Below are 18,353 nucleotides of genomic sequence, written 5' to 3' on the forward strand. Positions count from 1 at the left end.
GCACACACCCCTGTACACACACACTCTGCACACACCCCTGTACACACACACTCTGCACACACCCCTGTACACACACACACACACTGCGCTAACCCCTCTACACATACACTGCACACCCCCCTGTACACACACACACACTCTGCACGCACCCCTGTACACACACACACTGCGCTAACCCCTGTACACACACTGCGCTAACCCCTCTACACACACACACACTGCACACACCCCTGTGTACACACACACACTCTGCACGCACACCTGTACACACACACACTGCGCTAACCCCTGTACGCACACACACACTGCGCTAACCCCTGTACACACACACACACCCTGCACGCACTCCTGTACACACACACACACTGCGCGCACACTCGGCACCCCCCTATACACACCACACCCTCTACAGACACACCCCTGTTGCACACACACCCTGTGTGCACACACCCCTGTTGTACACACACCCCTGTTGCACACACCCCTGTTGCACACACCCCTGTTGCACACACCTGCTGCGTTACACCGCCTGTTGTGTACGCAGGCCGACCAAGGCATGGGTCTGAAAGCGAAGATGCGCGAGAATGAGAATCTACTCGTGGCTGAGAGGGAAGCGACGGGCGAGGCAAACAAGAAAATCCAGCTGCTGTGCCAGGCACGTGCCACCCGCTGCACCTTGAACTTGCTCTGTATAAATGTAGTGGTACAAAAAAACACACGTTACAAACGAGTCGCGTTGCAGATGAAACGGTGACATTGAAACGGCCCTTAATAAGGGAATCGGGACAAAACGACACCAGGGGCCGGCAAACAAAATAACAAGAATAGCCATTTAAAAAAAAAATCCTTTATATTAAGTTCGCTTACTTAGGACCGTGCAAATCTTTCGGTTGTTTTTTAACCCACTTCCCGTGATCCAATCGAGCTGACATTTTCCACACAGACTCGTTGTGCGTGACAATTAATGTTCGTGAAACATTTTTCCCAAAATTTTACACTGTTTAGGACAAAAAAATTATATTTAATTACCAATTGCTTAATGCTGCCATGCAATCATCTGACCCATAGGTGGCAGCCATCTCAAGCCAGAGGACGAGAGGACTCTAGCCGCCACGCATATAAAGGATTTATAGTGAAAAACTTTGTTTTTACGGGTTAATTTTTTCTGAATTCGGTACACAATACTCAATATTTCAAGGGCCGCAATGCATGTAAAGGCATACAGTGAGGGAAAAAAGTATTTGATCCCCTGCTGATTTTGTACGTTTGCCCACTGACAAAGAAATGATCAGTCTATAATTTTAATGGTAGGTTTATTTGAACAGTGAGATACAGAATAACAACAAAAAAATCCAGAAAAACGCATGTCAAAAATGTTATAAATTGATTTGCATTTTAATGAGGGAAATAAGTATTTACAAATCAATTTATAACATTTTTGACATGCGTTTTTCTGGATTTTGTTGTTATTCTGTTTCTCACTGTTCAAATAAACCTACCATTAAAATCATAGACTGATCATTTCTTTGTCAGTGGGCAAACGTACAAAATCAGCAGGGGATCAAATACTTTTTTCCCTCACTGTACATACAATAAAGCAGTCTGTGAAGAGCCGCATGCGGCCCCAGGGCCGCAGTTTACCGAGCCCTGTTCGAGACGGACGCTGCAAAGAGCCGGGTCGCTCAGCGGTAGAGCGTGCCGCTCTCAATCGGAAGGTTGCGAGTTCAACTCCTGGCTGGTGGGGGGGGGGGTGTCTTCCCAGTCCATCATCTTTCCGGGATCGATAAACAATGCTCTGTGGGTAAACTCGCCCCCGCCACCCCTCTCCCCGCCATATGAACGTCTAATTTCCAGCGCGGGGGGAGGGGGGGCTGCGTTGGGAGGATTTCAGCGGCGCCTCGAGCTCATTCGAGCCTTTCTAGATTTGAAGCTGATACAGCAATCGTGCTGTGACGGTTCCACCTGAAGACGGAAGCTCGTGTTGCTTCCGAAACGTCGTGATTTTTATTTTATTTTTATTTAACTTTTATTAATTTGAATTTTTTACCTACGTGACTTTACCGAAATAACCCAAGAATATGAATACTCATTCGAGCCGGGAACTCGCTTTGAGTTTCTTTCTTTTGTGAGCGCGAACAAAAACCGACCGGGGGGTACGGGCCGTCGAATCGTAAGGGGTTGACCGTCGAACCGCGCGCCCGCCTTTCGCAGGAAGTGGCCGGCGAGCGGGCACGGGCCTCGGCGTGCGAGCAGGAGCTGGTGGCGCTGCGCTCGCGCCTGCAGGCCTCCAGCCAGGAGCACGCCGCCGAGGGCCAGCAGCTCGCCGTGAAGGTGAGGCAGGGCGGGGAGAGCGGGGGGGGAGGGAGTGTGAGAGAGGGGAGGGAGTGGGAGGTAGGGAGTGTGAGGAGAGGGAGTGTGAGGGAGGGGAGGGAGGGTGAGGGAGGGAGTGGGAGGGAGGGAGTGTGAGGGAGGGGAGGGAGTGTGGAGGAGGGAGAGAGGGTGAGGGAGGGAGTGTGAGGGAGAGAGTGTGAGGGAGAGAGTGTGAGGGAGAGAGTGTGAGGGAGAGAGTGTGAGGAGAGGGAGTGTGAGGGAGGGAGTGGGAGGGAGGGGAGTGTGAAGGAGGGGAGTGTGAAGGAGGGGAGTGTGAGTGAGGGAGTGTGAGGGGAGGGAGTGTGAGGGGAGGGAGTGTGAGGGGAGGGAGTGTGAGGGGAGGGAGTGTGAGGGGAGGGAGAGAGTGTGAGGGGAGGGAGAGAGTGTGAGGGAGGGGAGGGAGTGTGAGGGAGGGGAGGGAGTGTGGGGGGAGGGGAGGGAGTGTGAGGGGAGGGAGGGAGTGTGAGGGAGAGAGTGTGAGGGGAGGGAGAGAGTGTGAGGGAGAGAGTGTGGGGGAGGGGAGGGAGTGTGAAGGGAGGGAGTGTGAGGGAGAGAGTGTGAGGGAGGGGAGGGAGAGAGTGTGAGGGAGGGAGTGTGAGGGAGAGAGTGTGAGGGAGGGGAGGGAGAGAGTGTGAGGGAGGGAGTGTGAGGGGAGGGGGGAGGGAAGGAGTGTGAGAGAGTAAGTGAGGGGAGGGAGGTGTTTTTTTGAACCCGTAACATTTGGACTTTTTTTTACCGAAAGATCCAAAGAGTAACAATCAATGAAGTAAATAGAAATCTGAGCAACACCATCCAAGAGGGAAAACACGGAAAAAGCCAACTGCGTTTACAGATCAAAAACCGTGCAAGCGGGCGGTGGTTGCCGGTGAGCGGACGTTGTTTGCGAGTCAGCGGACAGGCCGTCTCGAGGCAAGCGGACACCGTGTGACAGTTCCAGCAGGTTAGCGAGGAGCACGGCCGCGCACAGGAGGAGCTGACCAAGCTGCGGCAGGAGGTCGGCATCCTTCGCGAGGCCCTCAACGGCGTCACCGCCCAGAATGACGCCAAGTACGGGACGCGCACACACGGCACCTCTCTCTTGTACCCATTGTCGCTCGCCGCTCGCCTAATCGACCCGTCGCGCTGTTGGCTGTCCCAACATGGACAGCTCTTGTGTGAATCCACTGCTGGGCAAGGGCCTCTCGTGGTGGCGCGATATTTAAACGACCTCGCCTGGTATGCAGGCGATCGCGGATTCGATTTCGACCCTGATGCCTGCTGTATATTTGGAGTTTGCATGTCTCTCTCTCCCCGTGGTCGCGTGGATTTGGCTGCTCTAAATGTCCACGTGATGCTAAGCCACTTCGTTGAGCTATCATTTGTGGCCAGGTCGCTTCTGAAAAAGAGCAATATAACTCGGTGGGCCTTACCTGGTGAAATAAAAAATAGTTTAGTTTAGTTCTTATCCTGAGACGTCATGGAAGTTGTTTGACGTATTGGGGAGCATAGACTTTGGAGAATAGTACAGTACAACAATGGATTTTGCTGGACTGTCCTCCCCTCACAATGTATCCCCTCAGGAATGCCGATGTTTTGCATGATGGTCACCCGTACAATCATTATCAAGCCTTTGGCCTGCTTGGCTTAAGAGACTTGACAACAGGGTGTTTTTTTTGTCGTTTACACATTGAACTTCTTTTGGACCGTACGTAATCGGAGGTTCGAGGAAAAGAACAGCAAACGAAACACAACAAGCACTTCTACAGAATGAGTTTTTTCAATCTAGATGATTTCAAAGTGGATCGCTCCAGTGGCTTCCTAATATCAGAAGGAAGAGCGTTCCAGACGGCCACCGGGCCAAGGCCTCTCCCCCATTCTCCCCCCACCCCCATCCCTTCCTTTCCCCAGCTGCTCCTGTCCAGCCCGTGGTCTCTGTGATGTCGTCTCACTGCTGCTTCTGCCGTTTCTTCCTCCGCCTCTCCTCCGTTCCTCTTCCCTTCTCTCCGCTCCGTAGTTAACTCCGTCTCTCGTCAGCTGTTTTGCTCGTGACACGGCCCTGTCCGTTTCCATCCACCCTGTTGCAAAAAAAAAAATGTGTAAGATTGAGAGAGGAAAAAATTAACTCGTAAAAACAAAGTTTTTCACTATAAATCCTTTATATGCGTGGCGGCTAGAGTCCTCTCGTCCTCTGGCTTGAGATGGTTGCCACCTATGGGTCAGATGATTGCCTGCCACCATTAAGCAATTGGTAATTAAATATAAAAAAAAAATTCCTAAAAAGTGTAACATTTTGGAATTTTTTTTCACGAAAATCAATTGTCACGCACAACGAGTCTGTGTGCAAAATGTCAGCTCGATTGGATCACGGGAAGTGGGTTAAAAAACGACCGAAAGATTTGCACGGTCGTAAGCACGCAAGCAAGCAAGTGAACTTAATATAAAGGATTTTTTTTTAAACCCAGACGCGTTACTCTCGGGAAGCCCCAGACGTTCCGCTCGAGGGCAAAAACACACAAAAAACACAACCTGGCGCAGGGGTGGAGAGTGGCGGCCGTGGAGTCTGCTACGTCTGGTGCACTGCGGTTTCGGCAGGCTTGCGTGCACGTCCGTACGTGACTCAACCTGCCGTTTTCAATACCAATTGAGGCTTGGCAGACGCACACACGCTCGTGCCTCTTGACTTGCCAGTGGGTTTAATGTATTTTTTATTTAAAAAAAACCAGTCCAAGTTAGAAGGTAAAGGAGCAGCCCTCCAATGTATTAGCTCACCACTGCTGGTGGAAGAGCATCATCGGCAGTAGAGGGAGCTCTGGTCCAGAGAGCCCTCTCCCCTCTAGAAGGTATTTGACCTCCTCTTCCATGCTAGGCAGATGTTTTGGAAATGGTGGGACGGCCCACACTTTACTCCACCACACGTTACCTGCTGATCGACTCGCTGTGGTGGAGCAATTTATGCTGATGGGTGGACGGTGGCAGGCAGGGGGCAGACGGCGGATGGGGGAGGGGTGCGGTTTCAGAATATTTATTTATTCTGGAAGAATCCGATGAGCTATTAAGCTTTTTCACAGGTGTCCAGTTGAGGGGCACGGGTTAAGAACATTACCACAACAAACACAGTACAACAACACGATAGTAGTGTAAAGTACAAGAAAGGTAAACAAATCACCCAAACACCTACAAATACAACTAAACCATCCCCATCTTACCAGGCAAAGCCCACTGAGGTATTCACTTATTGTTCAGAAGTGACCTAGAAACTTAAATTTCAATTTAAAGCTTTCGTGACGGCAGGGATTCATCTTCTTGGTTCTTTCGGTAAAGTCAAGTAGAATGGAAATAATAAAATAATTAAACATTTAATCATTTTCACGACGTTTCGGCCACAACGCAAGCAGCCGTCTTCAGGTGGAGAACAGGTCCGTGGAGGAGTCTGAAGTCTCCTCAAATTATTTTATTATGTGTTATTTTTATTATTTTATTATTTCCATTCTACTTGACTTTACCGAAAGAACCAAGAAGATGAAGACCTAGAAACTTGTCCCATTATTACAACTGCCGTACTGGCACATGGAGCCGGTGACCTCTGGATTGCAAGGCCCAGGGTGCTGCTGGTCCATTATTACGCCGCGCGGGAGAAAATTGGTGCTTAATAGGGTGCTAGCTAACGCCAATTATTAAGATTATTACATTTGTTTAACCAGGAAAGCCTTGCCGAGTCTGAAGACTCCGTGTCAGGAGGGCCCTGCTAAGCTATCGAAGTCGTGGGGGGGGGTCGACGATCGCGATGTGTTTGTCAATTAGGTAATTTGTGACTAATTTTCTAATTTGACAAATTTGGACCGTCACCCTGGCACGCCTGGCCAACTGTTGCCGTGCTGCAATAGTCTGTGTGTGTGCGTGTCTCTGTGTGTGCGTGTGTCTCTGTGTGTGTGCGTGTCTCTGTGTGTGTGTGTGTGTGCGTGTCTCTGTGTGTGTGTGTGTGCGTGTCTGTGTGTGTGTGTGTGCGTGTCTGTGTGTGTGTGTGTGTGTGCGTGTCTCTGTGTGTGTGTGTGTGTGCGTGTCTCTGTGTGTGTGTGTGTGTGCGTGTCTCTGTGTGTGTGTGTGTGTGCGTGTCTGTGTGTGTGTGTGTGTGTGCGTGTCTCTGTGTGTGTGTGTGTGCGTGTCTCTGTGTGTGTGTGTGTGCGTGTCTCTGTGTGCGTATCTGTGTGTGCGCGTCTGCTGAGCTGCCCATGCTGGACATCTGTGACAAAGAGCTTCATTGCTCATCGGATTCCTCCTGCAGTTTAAAATAAAGATTCGGATTCTATAACGGGGGGGGGGGATCTTTGTGGGCAGCAGGAGTGCAGTGGGTAATGTATTGCACTACAAACCCGGTGATCCGAGTTCGGTTCCTGCTCACAGCCAGCATTGCTGATGAATATCTTAACCGGTCCTGGGCCTCCCCTAGGTAAACTCGGCCTTAAATGAGCAGTCTGTAAACAACGGCATTGAGGAGACAAAGGCGGACGGGTGTGGTGATGCTGGCTCACCCACCCTCTCGTGCGCCGTGCTGGCTTTCATTGGTGCTCGCTAACAGCACTTGTCCCAGCAGTCCGTTAAGGCTATACGGGGGATCTTTGTCTTTGCGTGCGTGCGTTCAGGCAAGCAGCGGAGATGGCTCGACTTCACAAGGAGTGCCGGCGGTTCATGACGGAGATGTCGGAGAAGAACTCCAAAATGATGGCCCTGGAGGCTGAGAATGAGTCGCTGCGTGGCTCTCTGTCCGGACTCGAGCAGATGCAGGTGAGGGCAGTGGCACCACTTACATCATCTCACGGCCACCCCCTCCTCCTCCTCCTCCCACCTCCCCACCCCTACTCCTTCCCCCCCCCCCTCTCCCGTCAACTCCCCCCATCTACCACACCCGTCTACCCTACCATCTACCAGAGGTCGCAAACGGGTTTTGATTCCTTACCCGTACCCGTACCCGACCGCACCAGGGTCGCAAACGGGTACCCGTACCCGGCCCTACCCGTACCCGGCCGGGTATCGGGTACCTGATTGCAACCTCTGGGATGAAGCCATGTTGCAGGCGCGGGTGGGTTGATTCTAGGAACTTGAATTGTGATAAGAGACAAGACGTTGGGAAATGAGTGACAAACAGTTACTCACGAGTGACTCACGGCCTACCCGTACCCGGCCGCACCAGGGTCGCAAACGGGTACCTGTACCCGGCCGGGTACGGGTAGCCGGGTATCGGGTAGGGCACTGGTATCTGGTACCCGGTTGCGACCTCTGCCACCTACCTCCCGGCTACTCCCCTTCACCTTGTCCAACTCTCCTCTACCCTCCCACCCTCAGTCTCCCTCTACCTCCTTTTTTCCCTGCACAGGTGGCAACTCCCACGGCCCCTTCAATGTCTGTGCGAGTCTACGAGTCTCTTTGTGAGTCTACGGACTTCTTATCTCTATACAGTAAAACCTTGGATTGCGAGCATAATTCGTTCCGGAGACGTGTTTGTAATCCAAAGCACTCGTATATCAGTTGTGATCACGTGACGCTCGGCAGACAAAGCGTACACACGTACTACTCGTATTGCAAGACCTCGCTCGTTTGTCAAATTAATATTTATTTAAAATGTTTGCTCGTCTTGCAAAACACTCGCAGACCAAGTTTACTCGCAATCCAAGGTTTTACTGTATAGCCTGTCCCCATTACATCTCCGCCTTCTTGATGAATTTGGCGTACCACCGCCAGAGGTCGCAAACGGGTTTTGATTCCTTACCCGTACCCGGCCGGACCAGGGTTGCAAATGGCTACCCGTACTCGGCCGGGTACGGGTAGCCGTTCCCTACCCGTACCCGTACCCTACCCGAAATGAGTGACAAACGGTTACTCGCCAGTGACTCACGGCCTACCCGTACCCGGCTGCACCAGGCTCGCAAACGGGTACCCGTACCCATACCCGGCCGGGTACAGGTAGCCGGGTATCGGGTAGGGTACGGGTATCGGTTACCCGGTTGCGACCTCTGACCACCGCCACCCGTGCCCCGCCGACCCCTCCCCACCTGTTATTCCGAGCGCACAGGGCCGCCACAAGGAGGTGGAGTCGGCCCTGCAGAGGCAGCTGACTGAGGCGACCGAGGAGCTGCGGGCCAACAAGTCGCACAGCGGGAGCATCATGGTCGCATGGGAGCAGACCGGCTCAGAGCTGCACTCCACCAAGCAGCGCTGCCTCGGTGCGTCCACGGCCCCTGCCCACCCACCCCCACCCCCACCGCCTTCCGACTGATGTCGCGTCGCCACGGCCGTGCGGTTAACCGGCTCCCTTTCCGAGGGTGGGACCGGCGAAACGACACCAGGCCCTGCTTTGCGCGAGTGCCATTCCCAGCCGGTTGTGAATCGTTGAGATGGGACGCGACCTTGCATTGGCATTCGTGGAGTGTCTGGGTTGCGATGGGCACCGCAAGACGCTGGCCAGAATAGAGCGGGCACATTTATTGGCGTAGAGGTATTTTGAATGATCTGGTAACATTGCTCCGTGTGTACAGGATGTCCGTAGTGCGCTGGGTATCCCCCGACCTTATAACTAACGTACCATTGAATGTAAATGGTGAGGAATAAGGAACGTAATTTAATTGATTGTACTTTGAATATGGAAATATGTTAATATATATTGCATTAATATATATGACCCTAACCCTACTAGCTTAACCCTACCAGCCTAACCCTACCAGCCTAACCCTACCAGCCTAACCCGAGCTCCCAATTCTCTTGCTACTGCTTTGCGCCGTGGGCCTTAGGACCTTAGCAACTGCGATAACAAAAAAAAGGTGTGATGCCCATTGGGGTGACATGAGGCCATGCTCGATTCTCCAAACCGCTTATAACACCCAGGCTAGTCTGGCCCATTGGCTAACTGTGCGTTTAACCCCTTGAGCCATTTCATATTGATTGAGCCAATTTCATGTCTCGACAGTCACCCTCTGACGAACGATCCAAGCCCTGCTGTGAGGGTGCGAGGGCTCGATTCCAGGACTGCCTCATCTGGCCACCTGTCCAACTGGCTCACTGGCCTGATCTGCCCTTGCTTAACACGGAAATTAATTTTAAGCGGTCACGTAACCATTTCCTGTTCCAAGACGTCTGCAAGTTGCAGGGTGGGGTCCCGTTAACCTCTGAATCTCGGAACGCGCGAAGTGGTTCGGAGTTTTTTAAAAAGACATTGGACTGAAATCACCGCAGCGAACCGTAGCGTCACGATCGGCACGCCACAATAGCTGGCGGCAAACTGTGCCAGACGCCCTCCCGCGCGGCTTTTTGCTTAAGTTTCCGTTCCGGTGACGTGAACGTACGTAACCGGAACGGAATCGGAAGAAAAACTGATGACGTACGAAAATATAAATAGTGAGGAATGTATTTTAATTGATTGTACTTGGAATATTATATGTCGTCGTGTTAATATCGTGTCCACACTTGTGCTTGTGATCATGGTGACCCCCTCCCCCCCCCCCCCCCCCCCACCTCCACCAGACCTGCAGTCGGAGCTGAAGTCGGTGATGTCCCAGCTCGCTGGCCGCACGACCGAGTCCGAGTCTCTGGTTGCGCAACTCGGGGACAGCCACTCGCTCCTCGATCAGTCCAACGTCCGCCTCGTGGCCATGGACGAGGCCTACAAGAGTAAGGGTCTCTCCCAGAGGTCGCAAACGGGTTTTGATTCCTTACCCGTACCCGGCCGCACCAGGGTCGCAAACGAGTACCCGTACCCGTACCCGTACCCAGCCGGGTACGGGTACCCGTTTCCTACCCGAAATGAGTGACAAACGGTTACTCACCAGTGACTCACGGCCTACCCGTACCCGTACCCGGCCGCACCAGGGTCGCAAACGGGTACCCGTACCCATACCTGGCCGGGTACGGGTAGCTGGGTATCGGGTAGGGTACGGGTATCGGGTACCCGGTTGCGACCTCTGGTCTCTCCGTGGGCGTTAGCGGGCGCCCGCGTTCCGTTCCCGTCCGCGCCTCCGGGGGCGCTCGAGTTGGCCCCGTGTCCTCGGCCCCCTTGCCGTATCGTTCCCCCGAAGATGGAAGGGGTGTTGGCCAGAAGGATGTTTAACGGCACCACGTCGGCGAGCGAGGATTGTACAAATTGCAGCGAAGCCAAAACCTTCGATATACACCGACAGGGATTTGAGCGTTGCCTGAGCCAGCCGCCCTAACCCCCTCCCATGCAACTCCCCACCGTCCACCCCCCGTCTACCCCCCGTCTACCCCCCGTCCACCCCCCGTCCACCCCCCGTCCACCCCCCCCATCCACCCCCCCCATCCACCCCCCATCCACCCCAGCAACAAGCCCCCGCCGTGGTGTGTGCGTCGCGAGCGGAGTTTCTCACCGCGGCGTTACAACTCGCCTTCTCCCGTCAAGGCATCGGTGCGAGGAGTAGCGCGCTAGTGCTGACGCAACTGAAGATGAATGTTATTTCACTGGGAGAAATGTGCCTCCCCTCTGTGAATGATGCCTTGTTTTGCCGAATACATTTGGGGTCGCGGGTCACAGCAGCGTCGTTCATCCCCACTGCCGCTCGCTAAATCCCGCTGATTCTCATCGAGTCCCGCAGCTTGTCATTGAAGTCCCACTCCTCGCAGTGCCCAGCGTCGAGTCCCGCTGTTCACGTTGCTTGTCATGTAACCCCCCCTCCGTGTCTCGTCGTGTCCCATCGAGCTCCGCTTTAATCTGAACGACCCCCCCCACACTCCCCACCACCAGGCCAGCTGGCGGAGGTGCAGGCGGTGTGCGAGGGCGAGCGCGGGCGCGCGGGGGAGCTGGAGCGCGAGCGCGGGGAGCTGCGCTCGGCGCTGAGCCAGGCCGAGATGCAGAAGGCGCTGTGGCAGATGCGGCTCTCCGAGATGGAGGCGGCCTCCGCGGTGCCGTCACACAACTCGGTGCGGCCGTGGTGTGGGTCTGGTGAAGGGTCACGGGCCACTAGGGATATGGGCTTTAGACGTGGGCTGCTGGGGTGTGGGGGTGGGCCACTGGTGGAGAGACATGGGACACTGTGGTCTAGAGACTTGGGCTACTTTGGTCTAGAGACACGTGTCACTGTGGTGTAGGCTCATGGTTCCACTGGTGTAGATAAATAAGCCACTGGTGTTAGGTACATGGGCCTCTGTGGTATAAATACATGGGCCACTATTGTTTCGGGGCATGGGCCACTGTTTAGGGGCATGGGCCACTGGTGTTAGGTACATGGGCCTCTGTGGTGTAGATAAATAAGCCACTATAGTGTAGGGACATGGGCCGCCACTGTGTTGAAGGGGCATGGGCCACTGATGTTTGGTACATGGGCCATTTTGGTCTAGGGACATGGGCCACTGTGGTGTATAAGCATGGGCCACTGTTGGTGTACGGACATGGGCCACTGTTGGTGTAGGGACATGAGCCGCTGGTGTTAGGAACATGGGCCATTGTGGTGTAGGAGCATGGGCCGCTGTGGTTTAGGAGCACTCAACACTGATGTAGGGGCATGGGCCATTTATGGGCCAATGCGGTATAGAGATACGGGCCACTGTGGTGCAGTGGCAATCCTGGAGCTCGTGTATATTGGCCACTATTCACTTGGGTGCATAGGTCATGCGGCGTTCAGGTACATGGGCCACTGATGTTACAGATGCGTTGGTCACCGGCATATCAGGTGCACGGGCCGCACAAGATGCCCGTTCATGTGGCTGCTCAATGTCGCAGGGCGTGCCTGTCGTCACCGCGCGTGCGTAACGTAACCGCTGTCTTTCTCTCTCCCTCTCTCCGTCTCCACGGAGCCAGGACGCCATCGTGGAGGAGCTGTGTTTGGAGCGAGACAGCCTCAAGGCCGACCTGGCCGATCTGCGGACTCACAACTCGATGCTGGAGAACAAAATCTCCGAGATGGAGTGCCTGAAGGTGGGTGGAATCAGCTCTCTTGACGCGCCCGCCTGCCCGCTCATGACCGGCGGCGAAGGCGCGCGCGCGGTTAGCAGGCCTCGTGCCGACGCCGTACCGTGGTGTGTTTCCGGTGGCTTGTGGGTAATTTGTAGAAATCGTCGGACAGGAGGTCGGACGGGTGGTTCGGAGGTCAGACGACACTGCTGAGAATCCTGGGTTTGAGTTCGGGTTTCAGCCACTGCCTGTCATTTAATGAATGTAAATTTTTTTTTGCGATTTAAAGCTTTCGTGACTGCAGGGATTCATCTTCTTGGTTGTTTCGGTAAAGTCACGTAGAAGGGAAGTAATAAAATAATAAAAATAAAACATAATAATACAAATAAAACATAATAAAATAATTCTCACTAATGTAATTTATGTTGAACTTCCTCTTTTACACCTATCGTAGACAACCTATGATTCGCATCGAGACGGATAGACTCGCATATAGACTGACTCGCTTTACTAGCCGGCTTCGCCCGGGACTTGATTCTTGTCTTGGATTAATACACGGCCTACGCGGAGGGTGGGGGGGATGCGTGACGTCAGCAGGCACACTGCGTGACGCCGCTGCATGCGGGTGACATCACAGATGTGACGTCACCGATCATTTGCCATGCAAAATATTATATCCATTATTGCGTGCCCCCCCCCCCAAATCTCAAGAGTCTATTTTTATACTTTTTGCATTGTGCCCACATGCCAAATTTCAAGTTTGTTGCATGTTGGGAAGTTTGCTAAACATTTTGAACAGACACATATTCACAGATTTCCCTTTTATATATGTATATAGACTCGCATAGCCCGGTTAAACCAGGTTCTCAAGTGTAACGAGCTGATGGGCTTGGCCCAAGTTACCAACCACTGCACAAAAAAAACAACGCATTCATTTTGGTTATGCACCTTCGGCTGAAATTGCAAATAAATAAAAAATATAATTTTTACATTTTTTGTAACAAACATGTCTTTCTGTAGCAGGGTCGGTCGGAAAGTCGATTAGAGCTCACTTCATGGCATCCCTGAGGTAGTTCTGTGATGTACACTTCTGTAGGCCCTTGTGTCATAAAGGTTTGCACTGCTGCGCAAGAGATCTGAATGGACATTTTGTCTTGGTGCCAAGAATATATGAACCGATCCTGGGCCCTCCTGTAGGTCAACTCTGCCTTAAATGAGTACCTGGTGCGGTGTGGATAAAACGTCAGCAATGGGGAGACAACGGTCACTCCCGGTGTGGTGCTGACCACCCTCCCCCTTACCCCCTTATGTGCCATGCCGGTTTTTAATAAGTGCTCCCAACTGCTCGTTAAATCTCCATGGGGTGGGGGCAGGACCTTTGTCTCTGCTGCGTCTACGGTTGTATGTGTTTTTAAATCCTTTATATTAAGTTCGCTTGCTTGCGTGCTTGCTTGCTTGCTTACGACCGTGCAAACCTTTCGGTCGTTTTTTAACCCACTTCCCGTGACTCGTTGTGCGAGACAATTAATGTTCGTGAAAAAAAAAATTCCAAAATTTTACACTGTTTAGGGAAAACAAATTAAATATTTAATTACCAATTGTTTAATACTGGCAGACAATCATCTGACCCATAGGTGGCAGCCATCTCAAGCCAGAGGACGAGAGGACTCTAGCCGCCACACATATAAAGGATTTAGAGTGAAAAACTTTGTTTTTACGGGTTGTACTTATTGTGTGCTTACACGCGCGTGTGCGTGCGTGCGTTTGTGCGTGGGCCAGGCGGAGATTGGCATCATGGGTCAGCGCACCCAGCTGCTGGACGACATGACCTCTGAACTCGAGAGCCTCAAGAGCGAGGTGGCCGACATCCGTCGCGAGAAGGAGGCGCTGGAGGCGCAGGCCTCGCGCGTCAGCTCGCTCAAGGTGAGCCCCGCTCGCGCTCCGAGGTGGCTCGCGCTCCGAGGTGGCTCGCGTCCCCTTGTGCCCGCGTTCTCGTGCCTCGGGTGTCGGGGTTGGGTCCGGGGAAGAGGGGGGAAGGTGTTTTGTTGGGTCTTCGGGCCTGTGCCCGGCAGCCGCTATTTAAAATCGAAAGTTTTGCATCTCTTAATGACTCGCCGTGTACACCAGCTGATAGCTGGCTTCCATTGATTGGCTGCCATATGGCCGAGCGAATTCATGGCATGTCAAGCTGAGCAATGTGAATCTGCCATAAAGAATCCCTCGCTCCCTCTCCTTCATCGCTCCCTCTCTCTCTCTCCTCGCTCCCTCTCTCATCCTCTCTCTCATCCTCACTCTCTCTCTCTCTCCTCGCTCGCTCTCTCTTTCATCGCTCTCACTTTCCTTCATCGCTCCCTCTCCTTCATCGCTCCCTCTCTCATCCACACTCTCTCACTCTCTCTCCTCGCTCACTCTCTCTCATCCTCACTCTCTCTTTCCTGGCTCCCTCTCTCATCCTCGCTCCCCCTCCTTCCTCCTCGCTCTCCGCCCCTCCCCTCCCGCCACCAGTCGGAGCTGTCTCAGACCCGCTCGCTCGTGGAGGCGGCCGAGTCGCGACTGCGCGACTTCTCGTCCCTGGGCCTGGCCCCCGATGCTCTCCGAGCGCAGCGCGACGAGCTGCTGGCGGAGCGCGAGCGCTCGCGCCGCCTGCAGCGCGACGCGGCGGCCGCGGCGGAGGAGGCCCAGCGGTGGAACGCTCGGGCGGGCGAGGCCGAGCGGCGCCAGCGGCGGCTGGAGGAGGAGGCGGCGGCGGCCGCGGAGGAGCGAGAGCGGCAGGCGGCGATCTCCGCCGAGGAGCTCCGGGCGGAGTTGGGAGCGGCGGGGGGTCGCGTGCGGGAGCTGGAGGCGCAGCTGCAGGCGGCCACCGTCGAGGCCGACGGGCTCAAGACGGCCGCGGCGCTGCGAGGCGAGCTGCAAGGTGGTGGTGGGGGGGTTTTTGTTTTGTTTGTTCACGGCGGATTCCGATGAGGTTGGAGTTTTAACTCGCTCGCGATTTCCACGTTGGCGGACACCGAGCTAGGTTTCCACGGTTCTGCCGTGTAGGTGTCCGATGTGTTTTCTAGTTGTACCGTGAGAAAAAGATCCCCGTGGGTTCGATCCCGACCCTTAAAGTCGGACATCGTACGTATGTTGAATTTCTTTCGCACCGTAATAGCCAACCGTGCTAATGGTGTCGAACACCACACGCACGTCTGGTGTGCAATGGTCGAGATGGCGAGATAGGAGGAGTGAATTCCAAATGCACAGGCGGGTGGCGGGGGGTTTCCATAGGAGAGAGGCGACGTCCCCCGCTGCATGTTGCACCCGGCGTTTGGCGACATTTGCCCGGCGTTGGTGGTGACGCGTGTGGCTCTGTGCGCTGCAGGCCAAGTCGGAGGCCTGCAGGATGCCCTGAGTGAGGCCTGCCAGCAGAACGTCGTGCTGAGCGAGAAGATCCGTCTCCTGGAAGAGGCGGAGAAGGTCAAGAGGAGCGACGCCGCGCAGGTCGGTGGGCACCGCGATTGGCGAGATGTTAACTACCTCGCCTGGTATGCAGGAGGTCATGGGTTCGATCCCGACCCTGACGCCTGCTGCTGTATATTTGCAGATTGTGGTGTCTCTCTCTCATCATCATCACCACGGTGGCTAGGAGATGTTAACTCCCTCGCCTGGTATACAGGAGGTCGTGGGTTCGATCCCGACCCTGACCGCCTGCTGCTGTATATTTGCAGATTGTGGTGTCTCTCTCTCATCATCATCATCACGGTGGCTAGGAGATGTTAACTCCCTCGCCTGGTATACAGGAGGTCGTGGGTTCGATCCCGACCCTGACGCCTGCTGCTGTATATTTGCAGATTGCGGTGTCTCTCTCTCATCATCATCACCACGGTGGCTAGGAGATGTTAACTAACTCGCCTGGTATGCAGGAGGTCGTGGGTTCGATCTCGACTCTAACGTCCGTTGTATATTTGGAGTTTACATGTTCTCCCCGTGGTCGCGTGGATTTTGTCCGGTTACTCCGGTTTTCCCCTCCACATTTATAGACGTGCGTTTAGAGTATTTGGCAGCTGTAAATTCCCACGTGATAAGCCACTTCGTTGAGCTATCATTTGTGGCCAGGTCACTTCTGAAAAAGAGCTATATAGCTCGATGGGGTTTTACCTTTATTCTTTGGGTCTTTCGGTTAAGTCACATTAATAGGTTCAAATAAAATAACAAAACACCACGATATTTCGATCGCAACACAAGCGGTCGTCATCAGGAAAAGGGGGGTTAGCTTTTCAAGACACAACTGCTTATCAAGGTTTGAAATTGGCGTAGCCCAAATGTCAGCAGCCAATGCAAGTGTTGGGCAGCGACCGTGGCGGTGGTGGGCTTTCCACCAATCACAGGGCTGCCAGGAAAAGATTAGCATGTCAATGTAAGATCGCCTAGCAAACTCCACGGCGAGTGTGTCAAGGTTGCTATGTTAATGTGACAGATTAGCATATTAATGTGAGAGATGAGCGTGTTAATGTGAGAGATGTGCGTGTTAATGTGAGAGGTGAGCATGTTAATGCGAGAGATTAGCGTGTTAATGCGAGAGATGAGCGTGTTAATGTGAGAGATGAGCATGTTAATGTGAGAGATGAGCATGTTAATGTGAGAGATTAGCGTGTTAATGTGAGAGATGAGCGTGTTAATGTGAGAGATGAGCGTGTTAATGTGAGAGATGAGCGTGTTAATGTGAGAGATGAGCGTGTTAATGTGAGATGAGCATGTTAATGTGAGAGATTAGCGTGTTAATGTGAGAGATTAGCATGTTAATGTGAGAGATTAGCGTGTTAATGTGAGAGATTAGCATGTTAATGTGAGAGATTAGCATGTTAATGTGAGAGATGAGCGTGTTAATGTGAGAGATTAGCATGTTAATGTGAGAGATTAGCGTGTTAATGTGAGAGATTAGCGTGTTAATGTGAGAGATTAGCATGTTAATGTGAGAGATGAGTGTGTTAATGTGAGAGATTAGCATGTTGATGTGAGAGATGAGCATGTTAATGGGAGATCGTGAAGCAGCAGCCTTGAGGATGGCGCGCGAGGTCGCTGTGTTAGTGAGGAATTGTATCTGTTAATGTAAAAAATCGGAGCCGAAAATCACAACTAACATCGGAAGGTGATAGGCTGGGAACATCACAGCCAGTTATGACTTAAACTGGTTGACAACGTCCTTCCAATGATTGCTCAATTTGTACCCATCTTCTCGGTTGAAATTGTGTCTGTCTATATATATGGATGGCTTCATGAACGAATCTTTGTTGATAGCCAGTGGGTTTGCAAAGTACCTTTGTCTTAGAGAAATCAATTTCGTGTGAGCCCACCGCATTAAAACAACGATCAGTCACGGCCGAGGTATTCGTCCTACCGTGTTTCAGATCTGCCTTGTGTTCACGAACACGGTCCGAGACATGCCGCTTAGTTTCCCCAATGTAACTACTGCCGCAGACACAGCTTGGTTTGTAGACGCCGGGGTATTGCATGTCAGGGGTCATATCCTTCACAGATGGGATCGGATCACGAATTTTACGTACTGTGTTAAATCGAACCTGGATCTGGTGTGTTTGTTCATGATTTTGGAAATCTCTTTGGTGACCCCTGCTATGTATGGCAAGGTGATGGTTTGTATTGGGTTCTCAGATAGTCCTTTCTTACTGGTTGGGGTGATAGCTTTTCAGATTGTGTAGTCTGAATATCCATTCATCTTGAGAGCTTGGTGTACGTGTTCCAGTTCACTGGCTAGGTGATGATGGTCAGAAAAACATCGATCGCTTACCTGCTCAAATAAAAACTAGTTTCCTTTTGGTTTAGGTCTGGTGGCTCGCCGCTCGGAACGTCGGAGTTCTTCTTCCAAAGCTGCCGAAGGTTGAACGTCTAAATATAAAAACTAAAGAACTCGTGGCTAACGTGCGACCGGGTTGTTTTCCCCGCAGGCTGCCGTGCGCGAGAAGGAGGCGATGCGGGCGGAGTTTGAGACGCAGCTGGCCCGGCTTGAGGAGCGCGTGGCGGCGGCGAAACAGGCAAGGCCCGGCACAGCCGTGCGGTCACTCGGTCATCTTGCTGTCGAAACGCCGCGTCCCAGCGGCTGCGTAGGACGTCGCGG

At 53.0% G+C, this 18,353-nt stretch overlaps 1 protein-coding gene across 3 annotated transcripts in view; it reads left to right on the forward strand.

The window, feature by feature from the left end:
* The window catches only part of LOC133356254 (ribosome-binding protein 1-like), a 66,338-nt gene that overhangs the window by 27,247 nt on the left and 20,738 nt on the right, over positions 1-18,353 (forward strand). For all 3 annotated transcript variants that reach the window (XM_061573647.1, XM_061573648.1, XM_061573649.1), the window contains exons 4-15: positions 545-659; positions 2,216-2,331; positions 3,302-3,417; positions 6,990-7,131; positions 8,417-8,567; positions 9,862-10,008; positions 11,096-11,271; positions 12,149-12,265; positions 14,021-14,164; positions 14,747-15,155; positions 15,603-15,721; positions 18,184-18,270. In XM_061573647.1, the coding sequence (XP_061429631.1) occupies positions 545-659; positions 2,216-2,331; positions 3,302-3,417; positions 6,990-7,131; positions 8,417-8,567; positions 9,862-10,008; positions 11,096-11,271; positions 12,149-12,265; positions 14,021-14,164; positions 14,747-15,155; positions 15,603-15,721; positions 18,184-18,270 (1,839 nt within the window). The remainder of the gene's footprint in view (positions 1-544; positions 660-2,215; positions 2,332-3,301; positions 3,418-6,989; positions 7,132-8,416; positions 8,568-9,861; positions 10,009-11,095; positions 11,272-12,148; positions 12,266-14,020; positions 14,165-14,746; positions 15,156-15,602; positions 15,722-18,183; positions 18,271-18,353) is intronic.

This window comes from Lethenteron reissneri, chromosome 53 (genome assembly GCF_015708825.2).
Source record: "Lethenteron reissneri isolate LAM-NWPU_2019-01 chromosome 53, ASM1570882v1, whole genome shotgun sequence".
Classification (NCBI taxonomy): Eukaryota; Metazoa; Chordata; class Hyperoartia; order Petromyzontiformes; family Petromyzontidae; genus Lethenteron; species Lethenteron reissneri.